The sequence below is a fragment of the Dendrobates tinctorius genome, unplaced genomic scaffold, assembly GCF_039654945.1.
Source record: "Dendrobates tinctorius isolate UK_male_01 unplaced genomic scaffold, ASM3965494v1 ptg000057l, whole genome shotgun sequence".
Classification (NCBI taxonomy): Eukaryota; Metazoa; Chordata; class Amphibia; order Anura; family Dendrobatidae; genus Dendrobates; species Dendrobates tinctorius.
This window is the reverse complement of record NW_027361725.1, coordinates 8,472,599-8,496,157: the sequence shown is the minus strand read 5'-3', so window position 1 is coordinate 8,496,157 and position 23,559 is coordinate 8,472,599. Positions and strand designations below refer to the sequence as shown.

At 46.5% G+C, this 23,559-nt stretch overlaps 2 protein-coding genes across 7 annotated transcripts in view; one reads left to right on the top strand and one right to left on the bottom strand.

Moving 5' to 3' along the window:
- ATL1 (atlastin GTPase 1) overlaps positions 1-12,873 on the bottom strand; it is a 54,200-nt gene extending 41,327 nt beyond the window's left edge. For 2 of the 6 annotated variants that reach the window (XM_073577729.1, XM_073577734.1), the window contains exons 1-2: positions 12,788-12,873; positions 8,330-8,487 (exon numbers count right to left, since the gene is read on the bottom strand). In XM_073577729.1, coding sequence (XP_073433830.1) covers positions 8,330-8,363 — 34 coding nt within the window. In that variant the 5' untranslated portion in view covers positions 8,364-8,487; positions 12,788-12,873. Of the gene's footprint in view, positions 1-8,329; positions 8,488-8,612; positions 8,723-12,438; positions 12,454-12,570; positions 12,709-12,787 lie in introns of those variants that run through there. The other 4 variants (XM_073577730.1, XM_073577732.1, XM_073577733.1 and 1 more) reach the window with 4 other exon arrangements.
- Positions 12,874-19,458: 6,585 nt separating this feature from the next.
- Positions 19,459-23,559, top strand: part of MAP4K5 (mitogen-activated protein kinase kinase kinase kinase 5) — a 119,321-nt gene continuing 115,220 nt past the window's right edge. Inside the window, exon 1 of the mRNA XM_073577739.1 lies at positions 19,459-19,707. Coding sequence (XP_073433840.1) covers positions 19,597-19,707 — 111 coding nt within the window. The 5' untranslated portion in view covers positions 19,459-19,596. The remainder of the gene's footprint in view (positions 19,708-23,559) is intronic.

Sequence of the window (23,559 nt, the reverse complement as noted above, 5' to 3'; positions counted from 1 at the left end):
CAATGATGAAGGTGGTGGGGGAGAAGGCAATGATGGTGGAGGTAAAAAGGGCAATGATGGTGGCGCTGGAAAGGACACTGATAGGGGTAGTGGGAGAAAAGGCAATGATGGAGGAGGTGGAAAGGACAATGATGGGGTGGTGGGGGAGAACAATGATGTGGTGAGGGAGAGGGCAATTATGGGAGTGGTGGGGAGAACAGTGATTGGGGTGTTGGAGAGGGTAATGATGGAGGTGGTGGGAGAGAAAAATGATTGGGGTGGGGGAGAAGGCAGTGATGAAGGTGGTGGATAGGGCATTGATAGGATTGTGAGGGAGAAGGAAATGATGGAGGTGGTGGAAAGGGCAATGATGGTCAACAACCCCCAGAACCCTTCCTCCCGACTTCCCAGCCTTCCACCTTCAAAACCAACTTCTCCACCATTACAGAAGATCGACTCTCCACTCTACTCTCAAAATCACATCTCACCACCTGTGCACTCGACCCGATCCCATCCCACTTCATACCAAACCTCACCACAGTCTTCATCCCAACCCTAACCCATCTCTTCAACCTATCACTAACAACTGGTGTTTTCCCATCAAGCTTTAAACATGCCTCCATCACACCTATCCTCAAAAAGCCCTCTCTTGACCCATCCTCTGTATCTAGCTATCGCCCTATATCACTTCTCCCCTACGCCTCCAAGCTACTGGAACAACACGTCTACCTTGAACTGTCCTCCCATCTCTCTTCTTGCTCCCTCTTCGACCGCTTACAATCTGGCTTCCGGTCACACCACTCCACTGAAACTGCCCTTACTAAGGTCACCAATTACCTCTTAACCGCCAAGAGCAAGCGACACTACTCTGTCCTCCTCCTCCTGGACCTGTCGGCTGCCTTTGACACAGTGGACCATTCCCTATTATTAGAGACCCTCTCATCCCTCGGCATCACAGACTTGGCCCTATCCTGGATCTCATCATACCTAACAGACCGGACATTCAGTGTCTCCCACTCACACACCACCTCCTCACCTCGCCCCCTATCTGTCGGAGTCCCACAAGGTTCAGTCCTTGGGCCCCTGCTGTTCTCTATTTACACCTTTGGCCTGGGACAGCTCATAGAATCTCATGGCTTTCAGTATCATCTCTACGCTGATGACACACAGATCTACATCTCTGGACCAGATATCACCTCCCTACTAACCAGAATCCCTCAATGTCTGTCCACTATTTCATCCTTCTTCTCCGCTAGATTTCTGAAACTCAACATGGACAAAACAGAATTCATCATCTTTCCCCCATCTCACGTGACCCCCCCTATGAACCTATCAATTACAGTAAATGACTGCCCACTCTCCCCAGTCCCACAAGCTCGCTGCCTCGGAGTAATCCTTGACGCTAATCTCTCCTTCAAACCACATATCCAAGCCCTTTCCACTTCCTGCCGACTTCAACTCAAAAATATTTCACGAATCCGTTCATTCCTCACCCAAGAATCTGCAAAAACCCTAGTCCATGCCCTCATCATCTCTCGCCTTGACTACTGCAACCTCCTGCTCTGTGGCCTCCCCTCAAACACTCTCGCACCCCTCCAATCTATTCTAAACTCTGCTGCCTGACTAATCCACCTGTCCCCCCGCTATTCCCCAGCTTCTCCCCTCTGTCAATCCCTTCACTGGCTCTCAATTGCCCAGAGACTCCATTACAAAACCCTAACGATGACATACAAAGCCATCCACAACCTGTCTCCTCCATACATCTGTGACCTCGTCTCCCGGTACTTTCCTGCACGCAACCTCCGATCCTCACAAGATCTCCTTCTCAACTCCCCTCTTATCTCCTCTTCCCACAATCGCATACAAGATTTCTCTCGCGCATCACCCCTACTCTGGAACTCTCTACCACAACATATCAGACTCTCACCTACCATCGAAACCTTCAAAAAGAGCCTGAAGACCCACCTCTTCCGACAAGCCTACAACCTGCAGTAACCACCGATCGACCAAACCGCTGCACGACCAGCTCTACCCTCGCCTACTGTATTATCACCCATCCCTTGTAGATTGTGAGCCCTCGCGGGCAGGGTCCTCTCTCCTCCTGTACCAGTTATGATTTGTATTGTTTAAGACTATTGTACTTGTTTTTATGTATACCCCTCCTTACCTGTAAAGCGCCATGGAATAAATGGCGCTATAACAATAAATAATAATAATAAATAAATAAATAATGATGGGGTTGGTGGGGGAGAAGGCAATGATGGAGGTGGTGGGGGAGAAGGCAATGATGGAGGTGGTGGGGGAGAAGGCAATGATGGTGGAGGTAAAAAGGGCAATGATGGTGGCGCTGGAAAGGGCACTGATGGGGTAGTGGGATGATGGATGAGGGGGAGAGGACAATGATGGATGAGGGGGAGAGGACAATGAGGGCTGTGGGGGAGAGGACAATGAGGGCTATAGGGGAAAGAACAATGAAGGCTATGGGGGAAAGGACAATGAGGGTTTTGGGGGATAAGGATGAGAGTAAGGGGGACTTATAATGGACTTATGAACAGGAGGGGGGGAGGAGGACATTAGATATGGATGTGAAATGAATTGGGTGGTGGAGGAGGGTGCTAAGCAACTGATAGAGTCCTCCCCCATCTCACAATTTATTGTGATGTTATCGGGGACTTAAAATTTATTGAGGAGTGGCAGAGGAGGGGGGTAAGGTGCTTAGGACCCTTTAAAATGAACTGAAAGGTGGGAGAAGATGCTGTGAGGGCCTTTTAATGAATTGGGGGGTGGCAGAGGATGCTCAGTACCTGATAGTGTCTTCTCCCACCCCCCAGATTCATTATGATGCTATCAAAGACTTATAATGAATGTTGGGGACACAGGACAGGGACTAAGGCTATGTGCACACGTCCCAGATTTTAAGGAGAAAATTCTGCTGCATATGCTAATGTGTTGGTAGGAAGGAGCTGCGTAAAACACATTTTTTCACACCATTTTTGCCATGCTTTTGTTACGTATTTTCCCCCATTAGTATGGGTGAAATACGCTGCAAGAACTGACATTATGCAGATTTGAATTTGCTGCAAATCTGAAAGGAAAAAATAAGCAACGTGTGCATGAGACTTCTTGCGCGACCAGCGATAATCAGCGGGGAGCCGGTCGGAGGTAAGTATCACATTTAGTGATATAGCTAGCAATATCGCTGCTACGTCACAAAATCGATGACTTTACAGCGATATTGCTAGCGATATCACTATGTGTAATGGGGGCTTTAATTCAGAGACTGAATAATTTATATTACTGGTCGGCTGAGAATACAGTTAATGAGGGAAACAGTGCTGCTTATTTTATATTTTTAATGGTGGGGTACATATGTGTATTGAGGGGGGAGATACAAGTATGTAATATATGTGATCTGGTTATCTTCAGGGCTGCGAACATCATCGTGGCAAGACGAGTCGTGGCTGGGAGATGTCGACATGAAGGTCTGACCAGATGGAGAAGAAACAGCAGAAAACGGCTCTAATTAGACGAGATGTCAGCGGTAAGTGCCTGGATGTAAATATTATTCTCTATCTGTTCTGTGTGACTTGGACTGATAATGATATTTGTAAAATCCCTTATTCTACATTCTCACATTTGTGTGAAATGCCTGTGTGCTTCCAGATTTTTTCATTGGATGGCACACGGACTTGCAGAGTTTTATAGGTCCATTCACCATACATGAAAATCACGGATCTGAGAATGTCCTGTTCTGATCCGATTTTGAGGATCAGAATAGGACATGCTCAATGCGTTTGTAAATGCGGGCAGCACACTGACACTGCACACGGATACAGGAATGCAACCTTATTATGTATAGCTCAGTCCCTTAGTATATAGTGTACTCACTTATTAAGTAGAGCACAGTGTCTTAATATATAGTGTACTCACTTATGTATAACAGTCCCTTAGTATATAGTGTACTCACTTATTATGTATAGCGCCGTCCTTAGTTACATAGTTTCCTCTTTTATTATGTATAACATCCCGTACACGTACCATCCTCTCTAGTTATATATAATGCCGTCCGTTATTATGTAGCTTCCTTTGCTGTTATGTACAGTGCCGTCTCTTACATAGTTTGTTCTTGTTATTTTTGTTACTCACAGCGCCCTCTTTTATTACATAGTCCCTTCTCTTGTTAAGATAAAAAATGACTGCTGGTGGCACAGCCGGTGACCAGACGACCAGTCCATCAGCTCCTCCATCAGAAAATAAGCTTTCCCATGCTCCATCAGCCGTCATTGCATTATATATATATAACAAGGGAGGACGGTATGTAATAAAGACAGGTTTCTATATAATCCGATATGTAAGGGACGGTGCTGTATATAACAAGAGAGGGCACTATGTAATAACAGGCAGCAATATACATAATAAATGAGACTATGTAATCTATATACACACATGTACGTGTGTGTGACTATATATATATATATATGCAGCTTTGTCACCATAAAAGGTGGGGGGCAGACACATTTCTTGCACAAGGGCCTCAAGCTGTCAGTGTCCGCCCTTGCACTGAGTGCTGTATATACATCACATAGGAGACAGAGAGAGCTGTATACACATCACACAGGAGACACAGAGACTGCTGTATATACAGCACATAGGAGACACAGACTACCGTATCACTAGACAACACATGAGACACCAATAATACTGCATATATATCATACAGGAGACACAGTGTGAGCTGTATACACATCACATAGGAGACACAGAGAGAGATGTGTATACATCATTTAGGAGACATAGACACTGGTACATATCATACCAGAAAAAAAATAAAAAAAAACTCTTTAAAATTTAACTTTTAATACAAATAAAAAAAAAAGAAGAAAATTAATGCTGCACAAAAGAAAACAGAATGTCCGGGTGCAAAGCCCCCTGGGCAAATACCAAACCTCAATTGTAGAAATCCAAAAATCAGGGGCAGCACACTGTTTTTAGTGAAAAAATGGGCTATTTTTTTTAGCCCATCATGGCGACATTTCGGTTCAAAAGGATGTGAAAAAGGTTCACTGCACTTGATAGGCCCTTAGAGAAATACGGGGCTGGAGATCCACCAGGGTGTAATGGACAAGTCACTAGAGAATTATTTGGCACCAGGTATAATAGTAGATGCTGCTGCAGGAAAAAAGAACGTACATTTTTTCTTTAAAAATCTGTATCATCTACCAAAGCGTACAGTGAAAGGGGAGATACATTACTGCATAAAGGAGCCCTCATAATGGTCAGTACAGGCAGAAAAGACCACTGTTACTGATTATCCTAATGTGGGGGTGGATACAGAAAACTGAGGACCCCTGTGCAAGAACAACGTGAGGGTCCCACTAACCCCAGCACACCCAGGACTTGCATCTCCTGAGCTCCTCTTCGGCACCTGTAGCATAAGGCATCAATATCTGATCGATGTGGTTCTGACACCAAACTCCGCCATGATCAGCTTTTTTCGGATCCAGGGGAGGGCAGCACAGCTCTGTACTCTATATAGTAGCCATTCTCGGTACTGCAGCTCATCTGTTATTAAGGTGAATGATATCTGAGCTGCAGTACCACCACTACATGGTGTACGGGGTAGTGAATGGGATTTATAGGTACATCCCTGGTGGGTTAAGGTAGGGATTTATAGTTGCTTTCCTGGGGGTCTGGAGCAGTGAAATGGTTTATAGTTACATTCCTGGTGGTCTGAAACAATGAAATCATTTATAGTTACATCCCTAGTGGTCTGGAGAAGTGAAATGGTTTATAGTTACATCCTTGGTGGTCTGGGGTAGTGAATGGGTTTTTAGCTACATCCCTGGTGGACTGGGGTAGTGAATGGGTTTATAGTTACATCCCTGGTAGTCTGGGGTAGTGAAGGGTTTTATATTGATTTCTCAGGTTGTTGCTGTAAACTGTTCTTGCACACATACACTGCATGGAGAGTATGGATGAGGATATGAACACTTGCTTAAAACCTCCTGGGACCACACTGGGCCCCTCTTCAGCGGCTTGAGCAGTAGAGCACATTCCTTGTAATCCGAGATTAATGTACAGTAAGATCTCTTTCCAATGCTTGACATTCACCAACAGGGCGATATGTGCCCATCCTTAACCCGCTAGGAGGATGGGACCTACCTGCACACTATAATTTGCTGATAAGTAGATATGTCTTATCCGGAGCTGGACCCTGACAGCCAATCAGTCACCGCAGGAAGAGGAGCGCCAGCAGCAATAATGCTGATTAATGCTCTGTCTCCTGGCTGCCGCCGGCCATTGAAATCTTATAGTTGTCTACTTTATGCATCACATGTTCATCATTCATAACGAGCGCAAAAACAGCAAAGGGTTAGGGCCAGGACCGGAAATGATAAAGAGGGCCAGGATCAACAACGATTACGAGGACCAGCAAATCCTAGTCACAGCGGGTATTCTCAGTTCTGGGGTGTAATCACACATCATGCTGCAGTTTTGCTACCATTTCTGGAAAAAAATTGTGGTCAAAAACAGAAGCGGAGTGGAATATCTCATCTAGTCTGCAAGTGAAGCCCAATAATGTAGCTAATCTTGACGTCTGAGGCTGCACTACTGAGAGATGACAGCATGTCTGCTCGTTATTTTTCGTCTAGAGCGTGACGACCTTGTGTGGCACCAAATCACCATCCACATCAATATCTCCATCCTATCTACATATGCATATCACAGAACACTGACCCAACAGAAGCCAGACGTTATCATCACAATCTCAGTAGTGCAGCCTCAGACTTTGGGCCTGTAACTTCCAGCAATAATATCTCATATTAAAAGTCAGAAACCCACTAGATCTCCTTGAAGGATATGTCCACATGATATGTTTTTGCAACTGATTTTTGGTCCTGATATAAAACTCGCTGTGCCATCCAGCACCAACACTGTGGATGAGATTTTATGAAATCTCATCCACGTGCTGCGGAGAAAACCCAAAGCGTAAAATGACCGTCGCTGCTGCTAATTCATACTGTGGATGGATATTCACCACCGATTTTAACCAAAGCAAATGGTGAAGTTGGCGATTTATCAACAGGGGAAATCGCAGCGATGTCCGCACTAAGCGCAGACAAGAATTTGCAGCTGATTTATCCCCTGCAGAAATTCCACAGTAAACACGTTCCGTGAGAGTGTACCCAAAAAGTTAATTTCCCAGATTAGCTCAGCTATTAATGCCGCCGATCATGTAAAATGAACAAAAAAAATAATAATTATTGTGTCTGACACTCTTCCACTAACGACAAAGAAACCAAATATTCTCCATATAGCGTCCCCACAAGCGCCACCCGCGCCCCTCACATACTAATGTCTCATCCTGGGCGGGGTCTTCTCTATAAATATGGAGCCTGATTGCAGTAATTTAGACCATAGCGGACGACTGTTTTATTAATGGGATTTATACATCGTAACTGAATGTCTGCAGCACTGGAAACCCTCCCCCGTACCACAGACACACAGACTAATGGACTTTCCATTTACAGGTGTCAGTAAACGATCACTCCCCCCATAGTGGATGGGGCATAATGTCTGCAAATAATGAGGCTGATAAATAAACAGCTATTTTTTTTAATCACTAATGAACTGTAATACCCAGCATTACCTTTTAGTCTCATCTATCAAATGGTTAAAGGTATCTACTGATCTTTTTATGGTTATATCTGTTGCTGGGAAAGCTGGGTGACAATATGGCTGCCAGTACTACTACAGTGATTGCCATCAAGATTTCTGTGTCTCCTGCAAATCAGCCTAGTAATGTAGTGATATCATGTTGGAGGCTGACGTGACTTTCAGGACCCTGTGAAAGCTGAGTGGTATCCTCTGCGTTGGCATACATACTGTATTAGTTGTCATGACTATGCTTGGTTGTTGGTACTTATAGCTAAGGGTGGCAAGGATATCTAGCGTAATTAGCAAGCAGTATGGGGCATGTCAGGATGCAGCAGTGCTGGTAAACAAGGACACATAACAGGCTGCTAATCATATGCCAGGCTGACACTGACTTGCCACTGCTTGTTAATTAGCTACTGCTGCAGAACTTCTTTGCGGAGCAGACCTAGCATTTTTGTTCAACCGTGCAGGTCACTTTTTCCAAAAACTCACTGCTTTACAGATGTAAAATTCCAACAAAGCTTGTCAGGATATTTACCCCCTTACCATCTGACATCAGACCTCTCCTCAGCACAGCAGCAAAATACAATGGAACACACCCAGGGAAGAGACGGCTGTGTACCTGACTCACTGCGCCGCCCCCCCCCCAGCACTCATGTAAGCGAGACCCCACATGAGGCGGTTTACTTACCCCAGCTGTTTCTTTCTTTTCGGTTTCGAGCCATGGCAGGGTGAGGTTGCTGGAGGTGGCGGGGTGTGAGGGGTCTGGTGATGGAGCCTCAGCTGCTTCTGCAGGAGGAGAGGATGCTGAGAGGAGGAGGAGGAGGACCAGTCACGTGGGCAGGAGAGCTGTGTGCAATAATACAAGAGAAGGCATCACACATCACTAATATAGCTCATGCATCTCCAGCACTGCTTGACTATTCTCCAGAATCTACAGCCCAAATATCCGGACACCTAAGGCAGATTCTTACCTTACAGCAGCCTGTCTGTGCAGCATGGGAATCATTAAGGTGCTGCACTGGCAGGCTGAGGCTTACTATGCAAAATGTCCCAAAATAACTATTAATAATTATGTGTTTTAGGGTTGTCAGGAAAGTGCTCGTGCACATTGGACATTTACAGAAGCCTAAAAGGTCTCTTGAAGGATTACACCGGGAAATTATGCATAGGATAGGTCAACAGTATCAGATGGCTGGAGGTGGGACACCCAGCACCCACTGCGGAAGGATGTACACAGTGTATGGAGGCAGAACAGCACAGCTCAGTACGCTGCGTAGTGGACTGTTTTGGCACTGCAGCACAGATCACAGTCACATTAATAGGAGCTGAGCTGAAGTACCAACCACTGCCACTACACATCCAGCGCTGTGCTGTCCCGGCTCTGCACACTGTGTTCTTCTTGTTGCCACCGTCAGGCTGCAATCAGCTAATTGTTGGGATTGCCGGGTGTCATACCTTCAACAATCTGATTCTGATGACCTATCCTGAGGCTAGGGTCAGACTCCCGTTTTCTCTCATCTGAGAAAATAAGATCAATTATGCTAATCACAGTCTGATCAGAGGGTGACACAATTTTGTCAGAAGCAGAGAACAAAAAAAATTGGACTGCACTCGGATGCCATCTGAGTGCGGTCCAACATTTTCCATGGACCCATAGACTTGAATGGCCGAGTGCAATAACAGTAAGGCCGGTTTCACATTTGCGTTAAAGGCCGCAGCGTCGGCCTGTGCACGGGCGCCACTAAGCCCCGCCCCTGCCGCGCCTCCGCCGGCAGCTCCGCCTCCGGGCGCATGATGCTGCATGCGTCATGCGTCCCCTATCTTTATCACTGAGGACGCAGGCCGTGCGCAGTATGCGTTTGGCAGAGCCTGCGTCCTTTTGACGGTGCGCCGAGCGCAACCAAATTGCAACAGGTTGCGTTTGGCGCTGGTCGGCACACCGTCAAAAGGACGCAGGTGCCGCCAAAACGCATACTGCGCACGGCCTGCGTCCTCAGTGATAAAGATAGGGGACGCATGACGCGTCATGCGCCCGGAGGCGGGGCTTAGCGGCGGCCGTGCACAGGCCGACGCTGCGGCCTTTAACACAAATGTGAAACCGGCCTAAGTCATAAAGATCTTAAATTTGGAAACCCCTTTATGCTTCCTAAAGCAGACAACCCTCAACAATGGCGGGAGAAAAAAGGATGGGACATGTTAAATTTCAAAAGCTGATCCTTTTCTTCTTTTGACAGATAAGCCGCTGCCAGCAGCCTACTTCCCTCCCCACAAACAAAAAAATATGCACGCTCATACAAACTGCAAGTGCATGTGTATGGCGGGTGGGCAGAAAGTGTTTGTACAGGCTGCTATCGAACGGCTCGTGCAGATGACTGGATTTTCGGTCCGAGTGCGATCTGACAAAACATCGGATCACACTTGTACCAATTTTATTTTATGGGGCCTTGCATGTCTTTCTTTCAGAGGATCGAGCCAGTTCGAGGGGAAAAAAACTGCAGCATATCTCAGTTTGATCCGATTATTGGCGATGCAAGTCAAGGAGTCCGTGGAAAACATAGGACTGCAATCAGATGACATCCATCTGAGGTGCAATTTTCAAAGACTGACAAAATGGAGAAGAAAGAGAATATTTTGTCCATCTTGTCATCTGAGAAGATCTGATCAGAGCATATTCAGACCAAGTTTCTTGGATGACAGAAAATACGGTGGTGTGACCCTAGGCTTAGGAATAAGGCCTGGTTCATACTGCGTTAGAGCAGTCCATTCAATGCATGCGTTAAATGGACTGCGCTAATGCTACTCTTTTTTATGATCGCGTTATGCGATCACTGCGCTAGCAGTGACGGACCCTAGAACGCTGCAGACCGCGTACAAGGGTCCATCACAGAATGACGGCACATCGCTAACGCATGCCGATTATGACATGCGTTACTCTAACGCATCCGTTACATAGCCTTAATGCCGCTATGTAACGGATGCGTTAAACGCAGCGCCATAACGCAATATGAATCCAGCCTAAGCTGTGAATATCCCTGTAACGTTATTAGTTAGATTTTTGCATGTGTAATGATGTATTCATGTAAAAATGTCCCCCCTTAAGCGATGCACTGTGTGGGCTGTCAGTGTATTGTGTACTAGTTATGTTTCCGCTCATAGTTATTAGCCCTCCATACAAGAGTATGAGCAAAGCCTCATTCACACAGGCAAAATGAAAAACTGACCAGTCAGGACAACATTAGGTGAGGCTGTCAGCTTTCCATTGCCATGAACCAGAACAGAGCATGTTGCGGCATTAAATGCATGCGGAAAAGCGCTCACACACACTGGCTATAATGTGTCCTTGCGCTTTCCGTGCCACAACCCGACCAAATAAATGCTCATGTGAATACACCCGAGGTCTCATTCAGATGTGTCCTTTCACAGAAAGCGCCCACAGCCATCAGTCTTTGGGGGCTGTTCACTTTAGGTCTGTGATTCTTCGCGAAATAGGTCTGTTTTTATTCCTAGTCACGGATTAAGCTTGCAAAAGGAAGTCAATGAGAAATGATGCCGTGTGTGCTGTTCATTTGCTACTGTTGAACCTTTTCAGGACATATATGGTAAAGTAAAATCAAAATGAGCTATTGTACTGAAAAAAAAAAGAGGAAAAGAAGAATCATCGTGCGATGAAATCGTGAATAATAAAAAGTTGCAATAATGATTTTTTTTTAAGTTTTCAGTAAAAATTACCTGTACACACGATTCTCCAGGATGGGAAGGTTACAGCTTTCTGTAACTTATATAGATTTTTATTATTATTATTTATTATTATTTTTATTATTATTTTAGTGACTAAAGAAAATTCCAGAAAAAAAAAAATATATATTTTGTCAGCATTTCAGAGATTGCTAACTGAAGTTTTCCTCTGACCACCAGTGAGAGCTTATTTTTTGGGTGGCACGCTATAGTTTTTAATGGATAACATTTTGGGGCATATGAAACATTTTAATTGCTTTTTATTGCATATTTTGGGGTGAAAGTTCAGATTGTCATTTTTTTCTTTAGGAGGTTTACAGTAGGGGCAACATAAATGTATATTGTCGTGGATCAGACTAAACAAGTGTGACAATACTAGATAAGGTAATTATATGCATTTTAAATATATACAGTAGAAATCACGGTCTCCTGTGAAGACGAGCCTGTGGCCCCGCAGGAGTATCAAGCTGGCAGTGACCTAGACCCTCGGCAGTCCCCCCAGCTGCCCTGACACTTTATCAGCTCCCGGTGATCACATCGCAGGTTCATGGGGCCATAGGCGCCAATCAGCAAGTGACAGCGGCATTTAAGGGGTTAAATAGCCCTGATTGGGGCGGCTGAAGGTAAATGATGGAAAAGGTTAGAACATTTTTTTTCTTTCGCATATGAAAAAAATAAAATTAAATGATAAAAGTGATGGCAAAAAGTGGACACGAATGCAAGATGGCTGAAAACTGCATCCAAAAAAAAGTCCATGTATCAGTAGGAGTTTCCTGCAGTAAAAAGGGGTTTATGAGTCACTGGGCAGAAAGATCTGCACAGACGTGTGAATGGGGCCTTATATAGTAACGCAGCAATATTTTTTTTCTTTTCAGTGGAAGCAAATTCCATCGTACACTATAATATGCAGCTATTTACCCCTACAAAAACGAGAATCAGGACCACCAATGCTCATTTCTAAGCATGGTGAACCGGTCAGCAGCAGCTGTTACTAGCAGTTCAGCTTACAATGCACTTTACGACACCTCAGACTGGAGGGCTGCAGTGGAGCTCCCGCCTCACCTCACCCCACATTTGGGGGCAGAAGGCCAGTGTCCGCATCATTGGCAGCAATGATGTAATACCATAGTTTGGCCACCAGATGGCGACATGCTCATTACATTATAAAACTCCATCCGGAACTGAAGGAATTACCCGATTAAAATAAAAAAAAAGTGACCGTCTACAGCCAGCCGTCCCTTCACTGCCCCTCATACCGAACGTTTAACGAGCAGCGCATGTTTGCAGTTGGCACGAGTGGAATACCCCACTATTACTGCTATTATACAAGAGAACACAACTCGTGACGGGGACGCGCATCACATGACTAATTAGTCATCGAAACTGGAAGCAGGCAGCGTAATGACGTCACCAGTCCTCGTGACTTTCCGCGCTCCTCTCTGCGGCCATGAGATTGGTGGGCAGCGAATCTGATAACTTCCTGCTGTGATGTCACCGTGATTGGGGCCAGTAACAAGAGAAAACAATGCCATTTAAGAGTGTTCGTTTTCACTACAGCGCCACCACAGGATAAATTAGGCATTACTCTTTTCCCCCATTCATATCAACTAGGATGTCCATGTAATACAGGGGTCGGGTCCTCCAGAGCAAGAGACGCTCTCTGTAACCATTCTGTTCTCTGCCAGAAGTACCGATCCCTAATGGTATGAATGGGAGGCGGAGGAGCTGGGAATGTTTCCCTCCCATTAAGGCTATGTGCACACGCTGCGGATTCTGCTGGGGATTCGCAGCGGTTTTGGCCCTGCGGATCTGCAGCAGAATTAGCTGCGTTGTACAGTACCATCATAACCTATGGAAACCGCAGTGCAGACGGTGCGGAATTTTCCGCGCGGTTTTTGCTGCGGTTTCCAACCCGCAGAAAGAATTGACATGTCATTCTTTTCTGTGGATTACGCTGCAGTTTGCCATCTCCTCCACTGTAGAGGTGATAATCCGCAGGGCAAACCTGCAGGCTAATCCGCAGATAAACCACAGGTCTTCTGACATGCGGATTTTTTCAAAATCTGCGCTGAAAAATCCACAGACCAATCCGCAGTGTGTGCACATACCCTAAGGGTCATTGTCATTTTAGTGAGTAGGATGAATGCCAGGTCACCAATGTGGGGGTGTGCAGACACTATGGCGTCATAGAGGTCGGACCCCATTGATTATAGACTAATGGCTTATCCTATAACGGCCTAGAATCCCCCTGAAAAGTGCTGCAAAAAATAAAGCTAATGGACAGCAACGTAAAAGCGCCTGGCTGCACACATGTCCAGCCTTCTGTTACTTCTATTAAAGGGAACATGTTTCTCCAGTAGAAAGTATGGTCATCACCTTTAACAGCTCTGATACACCAGTCTAGTAACCTGCACATAAGGCCCCGGCCTCCTCTGTGTAGTACACAGGACCTTCTATTATTATCTATTTATATAGCGCCATTGATTCCATGTACATGAGAAGGGGTTACATACAAATTACAGATATCACTTACAGAAAACTAACAATCACAGACTGATATAGAGGGGAGAGAGGACCCTGCCATTACTATATTCTACAGGATGGTGGGGAAGGAGACAGTAGGCTGTGGGGTTGCAGCAGTTCCGGTGTTGGTTGAGGTGATATTTCCGGTAGTGGTGAGGAGGTAGCGGGGTCATTGCAGGCTGTAAGCTTTCTTGAAGAGGTGGGTTTTCGGGTTCCGTCTGAAGGATCCGAATGTGGTTGATAGTTGGACATGTTGGGGCAAAGAATTCCAGAGGATGGGGGCTATTCGGGAGAAGTCTTGGAGGCGGTTGGGTGAGGAGCGAATAAGTGTGGAGAGGAGGCCTTGGGATGACCGTAGATTGCATGAGGGAAGGTATCAGGAGATTAGATCAGAGACATATGGGGGAGACAGGTTATAGATGGCCTTGTAGGTCAGTATTAGTAATTTGAACTGGACACGCTGAGGGAATGGGAGCCAGTGAATAGATTTGCAGAGGGGAGAAGCGGAGGAGTAGCGAGGAGAGAGATTAATTAGTCAGGCGGCAGAGTTAAGGATGGACTGGAGAGGTGCGAGGGTGTTAGCAGGGAGACCACAGAAAAGGATGTTGCAGTAGTCGAGGTGGGAGATGATGAGGGCATGCACAAACATTTTAGTGTCGCCCGTGGCCTTCCTGCGCAGGTGCACCTTTCTCTGCCCTGCCTAGGTCAGAGCCAAGTTTTGTAGTGCGCATGCACTGGCTTTACTCACGGGTCATCGGTGCTCTTTGCTCTCTCATGGTCCATGCACATTACAGTACTGTGTTTTGGCCTCAGCATAGCAGAGAGAGGCGCGCCTGCGCAGGTGCACAATGGAGGACAGGGCATATCATCCATACGAAGCACGGAAGGAGGATGACGATGAAGAGGAGAGAGAAGACACCAAAACAAGACTGTATTGGGGACAATGAAACGTATTTTGTGTGCTATGCAGAGGGGGTTGGGGACTTATGTGCAGGTTACTGTAAAAGAAGCATTGAAGGTGTCAACCTGGTGACATGTTCTCCACAACCACTTCAGATTTCAGGAACTGTGCAGCGACTACAAGAAGTGAGGTTCTCATTCTACAGGATCTTTATACTTGAACATATAAGGAAAAGAAACCAGTGTTGTAACTGCCACAAGTACCACGGGAATCCTCCAGCGAAGCCATTACAGGAAAAAGACCACCAGCCGTCTAGGGGAAAGGCACCAGCGGTCAACAATTATTTTTGTGGCATTTTTATGAGTCACTTGTGTTACTTGTTCTAAGTATGAAGGTTTTTTCCAACATTTCCAACAGGCTTCTCTATAGGATTTGCTAAAAAAAAAAAATATGGCCTAATAAGGCCAGGACTACACAGGCTTCATGTCCACGCTGGCAGTATTTTCCTGCACGATGCAAGTGTTTGGGGACACAAGGTCCTGCAATGACGATGTGGAACCAGAAGGCTCCGATCACCTGCATGATGCTACATTATAGCAGCGCCACCGCTATCACAGACAGGACCGCCCTGGGGCACCCTTCTACGCTCACTTCATGGCTTTTTTATTTTCTTTTAACGTGCGTATATAAACAGAAACGAACATGGGTGGAAAACAAACACACACAATACATACACAAAAATATACACACACCCTACATCCAGTCACACACACCAGTCATACACACATGCAGTCACACACAGGCACACACCACACTCACACACACCACAGTCACACATCACATACTGTCACACACACCACAGTCACACATCACTGTCATCACACACCATATAGTCACACGCACCACATAGTCACACACCACATACAGTCAAGACGCACCAGTCACACACCACAGTCACACGCACCACATACAGTCACACACCATGCAGTCACATGCACCACATACAGTCACACACCACATACAGCCACATGCACCACATACAGTCACACAGCAAATAGTCACACACCTTTCACACACTCCATAGTCACACACCTTACAGTTACACGCACCATAGTCACACACACCACAGTCACACACCACATAGTCACACACACCACAGTCACACACCACATAGTCACACACAACACAGTCACACACCACATACAGCCACACACACCACATAGTCACACACCACATACAGCCACACACACCACATACAGCCACACACCATATAGTCACACACACCATATAGTCACACACACCACATATAGTCACACACACCACAGTCACAGACCATATGCAGTCACAGGCACCACACAATCACACACCCCAAATAGACACACTCGACATACAAGCAAAAAGAAAAATAAGTCCACAGCACCTCATCCCACAATAGGAGCGCACATCAGGTCCATGGAGTCCCTCTTGGAATACGTTCAGACATCACAGAGTAGAGACCGCTCTTCACAGGTTGGTGGATTTTACATCTCCTTTATTCTGCCTTCTGTGGCGACATTTCGATCATACAAGATCTTTTTCAACACCACACAGAGACACACACCACAGTCACACACAATCGCACACACCGTAGTCACACACCCACACACACCACAGACACACACAAGTCACACCACCACAAAGTCACAGACCATATACAATCACACACCACGTAGTCACACGCACCACTGTCACACACCACATACAGTCACACACCACAGTCACACACAATCGCACACACCGTAGTCACACACCCACACACACCACAGACACACACAAGTCACACCACCACAAAGTCACAGACCATATACAATCACACACCACGTAGTCACACGCACCACTGTCACACACCACATAGTCACACACCATAGTCACACACAATCGCACACACCGTAATCACACACCCACACACACCACAGACACACACAACAGTCACACCACCACAAAGTCACAGACCATATACAATCACACACCACGTAGTCACACGCACCACTGTCACACACCACAGTCACACCAGTCACACAATCGCACACACCGTAGTCACACACCCACACACACCACAGACACACACAACAGTCACACCACCACAAAGTCACAGACCATATACAATCACACACCACGTAGTCACACGCACCACTGTCACACACCACATACAGTCACACACCAGTCACACAATCGCACACACCGTAGTCACACACCCACACACACCACAGACACACACAACAGTCACACCACCACAAAGTCACAGACCATATACAATCACACACCACGTAGTCACACGCACCACTGTCACACACCACAGTCACACCAGTCACACAATCGCACACACCGTAGTCACACACCCACACACACCACAGACACACACAACAGTCACACCACCACAAAGTCACAGACCATATACAATCACACACCACGTAGTCACACGCACCACTGTCACACACCACATACAGTCACACACCACAGTCACACACAATCGCACACACCGTAGTCACACACCCACACACACCACAGACACACACAACAGTCACACCACCACAAAGTCACAGACCATATACAATCACACACCACGTAGTCACACGCACCACTGTCACACACCACAGTCACACCAGTCACACAATCGCACACACCGTAGTCACACACCCACACACACCACAGACACACACAACAGTCACACCACCACAAAGTCACAGACCATATACAATCACACACCACGTAGTCACACGCACCACTGTCACACACCACAGTCACACCAGTCACACAATCGCACACACCGTAGTCACACACCCACACACACCACAGACACACACAACAGTCACACCACCACAAAGTCACAGACCATATACAATCACACACCACGTAGTCACACGCACCACTGTCACACACCACATACAGTCACACACCACAGTCACACACAATCGCACACACCGTAGTCACACACCCACACACACCACAGACACACACAACAGTCACACCACCACAAAGTCACAGACCATATACAATCACACACCACGTAGTCACACGCACCACTGTCACACACCACAGTCACACCAGTCACACAATCGCACACACCGTAGTCACACACCCACACACACCACAGACACACACAACAGTCACACCACCACAAAGTCACAGACCATATACAATCACACACCACGTAGTCACACGCACCACTGTCACACACCACAGTCACACCAGTCACACAATCGCACACACCGTAGTCACACACCCACACACACCACAGACACACACAACAGTCACACCACCACAAAGTCACAGACCATATACAATCACACACCACGTAGTCACACGCACCACTGTCACACACCACAGTCACACCAGTCACACAATCGCACACACCGTAGTCACACACCCACACACACCACAGACACACACAACAGTCACACCACCACAAAGTCACAGACCATATACAATCACACACCACGTAGTCACACGCACCACTGTCACACACCACATACAGTCACACACCACAGTCACACACAATCGCACACACCGTAGTCACACACCCACACACACCACAGACACACACAACAGTCACACCACCACAAAGTCACAGACCATATACAATCACACACCACGTAGTCACACGCACCACTGTCACACACCACAGTCACACCAGTCACACAATCGCACACACCGTAGTCACACACCCACACACACCACAGACACACACAACAGTCACACCACCACAAAGTCACAGACCATATACAATCACACACCACGTAGTCACACGCACCACTGTCACACACCACAGTCACACCAGTCACACAATCGCACACACCGTAGTCACACACCCACACACACCACAGACACACACAACAGTCACACCACCACAAAGTCACAGACCATATACAATCACACACCACGTAGTCACACGCACCACTGTCACACACCACATACAGTCACACACCACAGTCACACACAATCGCACACACCGTAGTCACACACCCACACACACCACAGACACACACAACAGTCACACCACCACAAAGTCACAGACCATATACAATCACACACCACGTAGTCACACGCACCACTGTCACACACCACAGTCACACCAGTCACACAATCGCACACACCGTAGTCACACACCCACACACACCACAGACACACACAACAGTCACACCACCACAAAGTCACAGACCATATACAATCACACACCACGTAGTCACACGCACCACTGTCACACACCACAGTCACACCAGTCACACAATCGCACACACCGTAGTCACACACCCACACACACCACAGACACACACAACAGTCACACCACCACAAAGTCACAGACCATATACAATCACACACCACGTAGTCACACGCACCACTGTCACACACCACATACAGTCACACACCACAGTCAATCACCACATTGTCACACACATCAGTCACACACACACTTTAGTGTTTTATCACAAAGTTTAAACAAAATTGTGCTGATAAAAGTGACAAATGAAACAAAAGGAGCAGAACATATAGTCTGCGGCACTCGGCTCCCGGGCCTGGTGTGACTGGTGTGTGTGCGGCTGCACGGCGGCGCGGGGAGGAGGAGGTGGCGGCGGCGGCACGGGAGGGAGGCGCCTCTCGTCTCTCCTCCTCCGCTGTATATCGGCCGCTCCGCCTCCGTCTCGCTCCGCCTCGTTGTCCGGACATGGCACGGTGTTTGGCCTGCCGCTGTGGCCGGCTCCACGGTGCAGCCCCGGAGCACTGAGCCCCCCGGTGACCACCGCGCACTGCTCCGGAGCATGGAGCCCTCCCTAAGCCGGGCCAGCGCCGACATTCTCCGCAAGAATCCGCAGCAGGACTTCGAGCTCATCCAGAGAGTCGGCAGCGGCACCTACGGGGATGTGTACAAGGTAGGAGCCGGGCACCGCCACCCTTGTGAGGAGTCCTCCCCTGAGGCACTACAACTCCCAGCGTCGCCTGACAGTTGCTGGTAGTTACAGTTGTGAAAGGCCAGGCACAGTACAGCAATGTGGCCCTTCACTGGCCACTATGCGGGGGCCACATCTGCCCCACCTCCCCCCACCATTATTTTTCGTTACCGTATAAGGTGCAGCGACCGTTGTCGTGTGATCTGACGATCGCAGTGGTGACTTGTGACATACGTGATTGTCGGTTACAAAAACGCCAAACCTACAGGGTTACCGTTTGCGACTGGCAAGTTTTAACATCCTTTAACCCCTTAATGACCGTCAATACGTCTTTTAACTGACCTGAGACATAAGAGACTAGCATCCCCATACAAGTAACAATCCAGCAGCTGTACACTATAGCTGACAACTTGCTGTCACCGTCCATAGCTGTTTAACCCCTTAGATGCTGCTGTCACTACTGACTACTTCATATAAATGTTTAAAAGAGTGTGGCTTCTCCCTCTTTATCCCTATTGGCACCCTGAGATCATGATTGTTTGGTCCTGATGTTTGCCATGGCAATTCACTAGCAAATAGCGGCCTTAAGGGGGTTTTACACTAAGCGATATCGCTAGCAATATCGCTAAAACGTCACTGGTTTTGTGACGTTATAGCGATATTGCTAGCGATATCGCTATGTGTGATACTTACCGCCGACCGGCTCCCCCGCGGTCTGTCGCTGATCGCGCGAGAATGTCCGGCTCCATTTCTCGTCGGGCGCTTCCTGCTGGGCTTCCTGCTGTGACGACGAGCGACGCGTGGAGGCGGGCGGGAGGACGCAGGATCGCTGTGTGTGAATGGTAAGTATCGTGCGCTGCGTCGCTGCTGCATCGCTGTGAGGTCTTTCTGTATGAAAGCTCACTAGCGATCATTTAGCGATGCACCAGCGATCCTGACCGGGTGGGATCGCTGGTCGGATCGCTGGTGCATCGCTAAATGTAAAAGGGCCTTTAGAGTCTGCCGGCTATAGTAACAGGTTCAAAAGTCAGTGACAATTAGGTGGTGAAAATCAACTTTTTCATTCGTATCATGCCACTTTGTATTAATTCCTGTAAAGCACCTAAACGGTTAATAAACTGACTGATAGCAGTTTTCAGTATGTCACGAGGTGTTGTTTTTAAAATGGTATAACTTTGGGGGGTTTCCCAATATATAGGACCTCTAAAGTCACTTCAAACCTGGATAGGTCCCTAAAAAAAATAATTTTGTAAATTTCCTTGAAAAAATGAAAAATTGCTGCTACATTTTTAAGCCTCCTAAAAAAAAATAAAAATGCTAACATAATAAAGTACAATTTTACAAATGGTGCTGATGTAGAGCAGACATTTTGGAATTATTAGTTATTAATTTTTTGCTATGGTAAGACTATCTGAATTAAAGGGATAATCATTCAAAGTTTGAAAATTGCTATTTTTTTTTTTTAACATTTTTGTCAAATTTCTTATTTTTTTTTATAAATAAACACAAAACACATCAACCTAAATTTACTATTATCATAATATATAATGTGTCACGAAAAAACAATCTCAAAATCACTGGAATTTGTTGAAGCGTCCCAGAGTTTTTACCACATAAAGTGACACTGGTCAGATTTTTAAAATTTGACTCTGTCACTAAGGGGTTATATATAAAACAAACAAACACTTTTCTATCTTCGTCGCAGCTCCATAGAGCCATAACTTTTTTCCTTCCAACCATAGATCTTGATTTTTTGGGGTTTTTTTTTTTTTTTGCTTTCTGAGCTGATGTTTTTATCGATATTACATTGGGGTATGTACGACATTTCGATCCCTTTTATATTCCACTTTTTGATATATTGATTTATTTTTGTTTACATTTTGATTGGATTTATCAGGAACTTTTTTTTTAAAGGGAGGTGATTTGAATTTGTCAATGGCATCACTGTCGGAGATGGAGAGCAGGAGGAATTAAAAAGTTAAACTGAAGCAATCTGAGTACAGCTCCAGCTGCTGCAGATGCCAGCGGTGTATCACTGCCGGCATCTGGCTTGTCCAGCGCGGGATCAGCTCCTGAGCTGGCTTCATGCATTAATAACTAATGGCGAAGATGTACGATGTGGGTCATTAAGGAGTTAATTGACCTGTCCGCATTCGGTCTGCACTGCAATGACATATATCACGCTGGGAGTGGTCTCGTGCTGCAGGTCGGGGTGGGGGCCGCATTTACTTACTGTCCTGCGATACAGGAGACGTATAGCACAGTTTTGGCTCACGTCATATAGACTCAAGATGGTTGCGGGGTCATCAGGTTGGAGACATCGCAACAGATTTTGACCATAAACATTCGTTGCAATCGTGGTGCGACACTTAGGAAGTCGTGATGTGATCTTAATGACGCCGTGTAGCCTTTTTGGCAGCGTTACCACAAATCCAGCCGGGCTGATCCTTCTCCCCAAATGATCACTCTGGAGGCCCCCCCCATGTGATATTTCATGGCCTGCTGAATTGGATGAATTGGGTCATCTTTTATTTCGTGTGTATTGGGGTCTAATTCCACCCGAAAAGGTGCTGCTGCAAGAAATCGGTACAATCCATGTTGATGATCTGGGGTTGTAGTCTGTGGGGCACTGTGTGCCTCTTTTGGATTTCCGTATAACAGCCTGTAGTCCATTCTCTGGCAGGGCGCCCCAAGGCTTCTTCCTGCACAGACGACCCCCTAATGATTAAGAAAGTATGTCTGAAACGCGTAGGCTGTAATGTGATGATGGCTTTGCTGACACTAAAGCTACCAGCTTTACCAATCCAGGTGGATTGCTACTATTTCTTGGTTTTAATTGGCGTCCCCATCCCATCAGGAAATGGTGTGGTTAGCTGGCGATTTACCCATTAAAATGCGCAGTGGTATCAGCCCACAGACTTCCATAGGCGCTGCACAACCTGCGTTAGTATCTCTTCCGCTGAGTTGGAATGCACAGGCCTCAGACACATACACTTTCCCAAGAACCAAAAGAGTTAAAAACTTGTTTGACCTGTCTAGAAGAAATTCTGTACAATGTGCACTTACTTGCTGCATTCCCTGAGGAGTGAAGGTAGAAGATGAGGTTGCTTAATGGAAGTAATCAAGACTACAACTCCAATGGCTTCCCAGTTTATAAGGAGCATGCGTGTTATTTCAAAAGAGGGGATGAGCGGCAAATACGACTTCTCTCCTATGTGAGTCGTATTTCTGTGGATGAGTGTCAGTGCACTCCCTAGGTATCTGTAGCGTCTCCTGTCCAGCGTATTCCGTCACGGTTTATTATAAACGCGGCTGATTTTCCAATACTAGCTGCATCTATCTGGTGCAAATTGATTTGCAGGGCCTGGTCCTTCAGTCATGTCAGTAATCTGTGACCGCTGGATGGGGCCCTGACAACCGTTTGTTCCGGAATCCGCAGCTCTTTTTTGACTAATCAAGAGAGACACAGATCCTGTAAGGCCACATTCAGAATTTTACATCAGTATTTGTCAGCCAAAATCAGGAGTGGAACAATCAGAGGAAAAGCATAAGGCCGGGGTCACACTAACCGACGCAAAATACGGTCAGTATTTTACATGCGTAATACGGATGAATGGCCCCTAAACAGTGCTCCGTCTGTCATCCGTAATCAAGGTGTGGTCGCGTATTTTGTGCATGTAAGCATCGTATGTAATCCGTATGGCATCCATATGGCGAGATTTTCTCGCAGGCTTGCAAAATGGACATATAATGGAGCCCTATGACAGGGTTTCTAAACAGAAACCAAAGATTAGATATAGACACATAGAATGCATATATATAATATATATAATA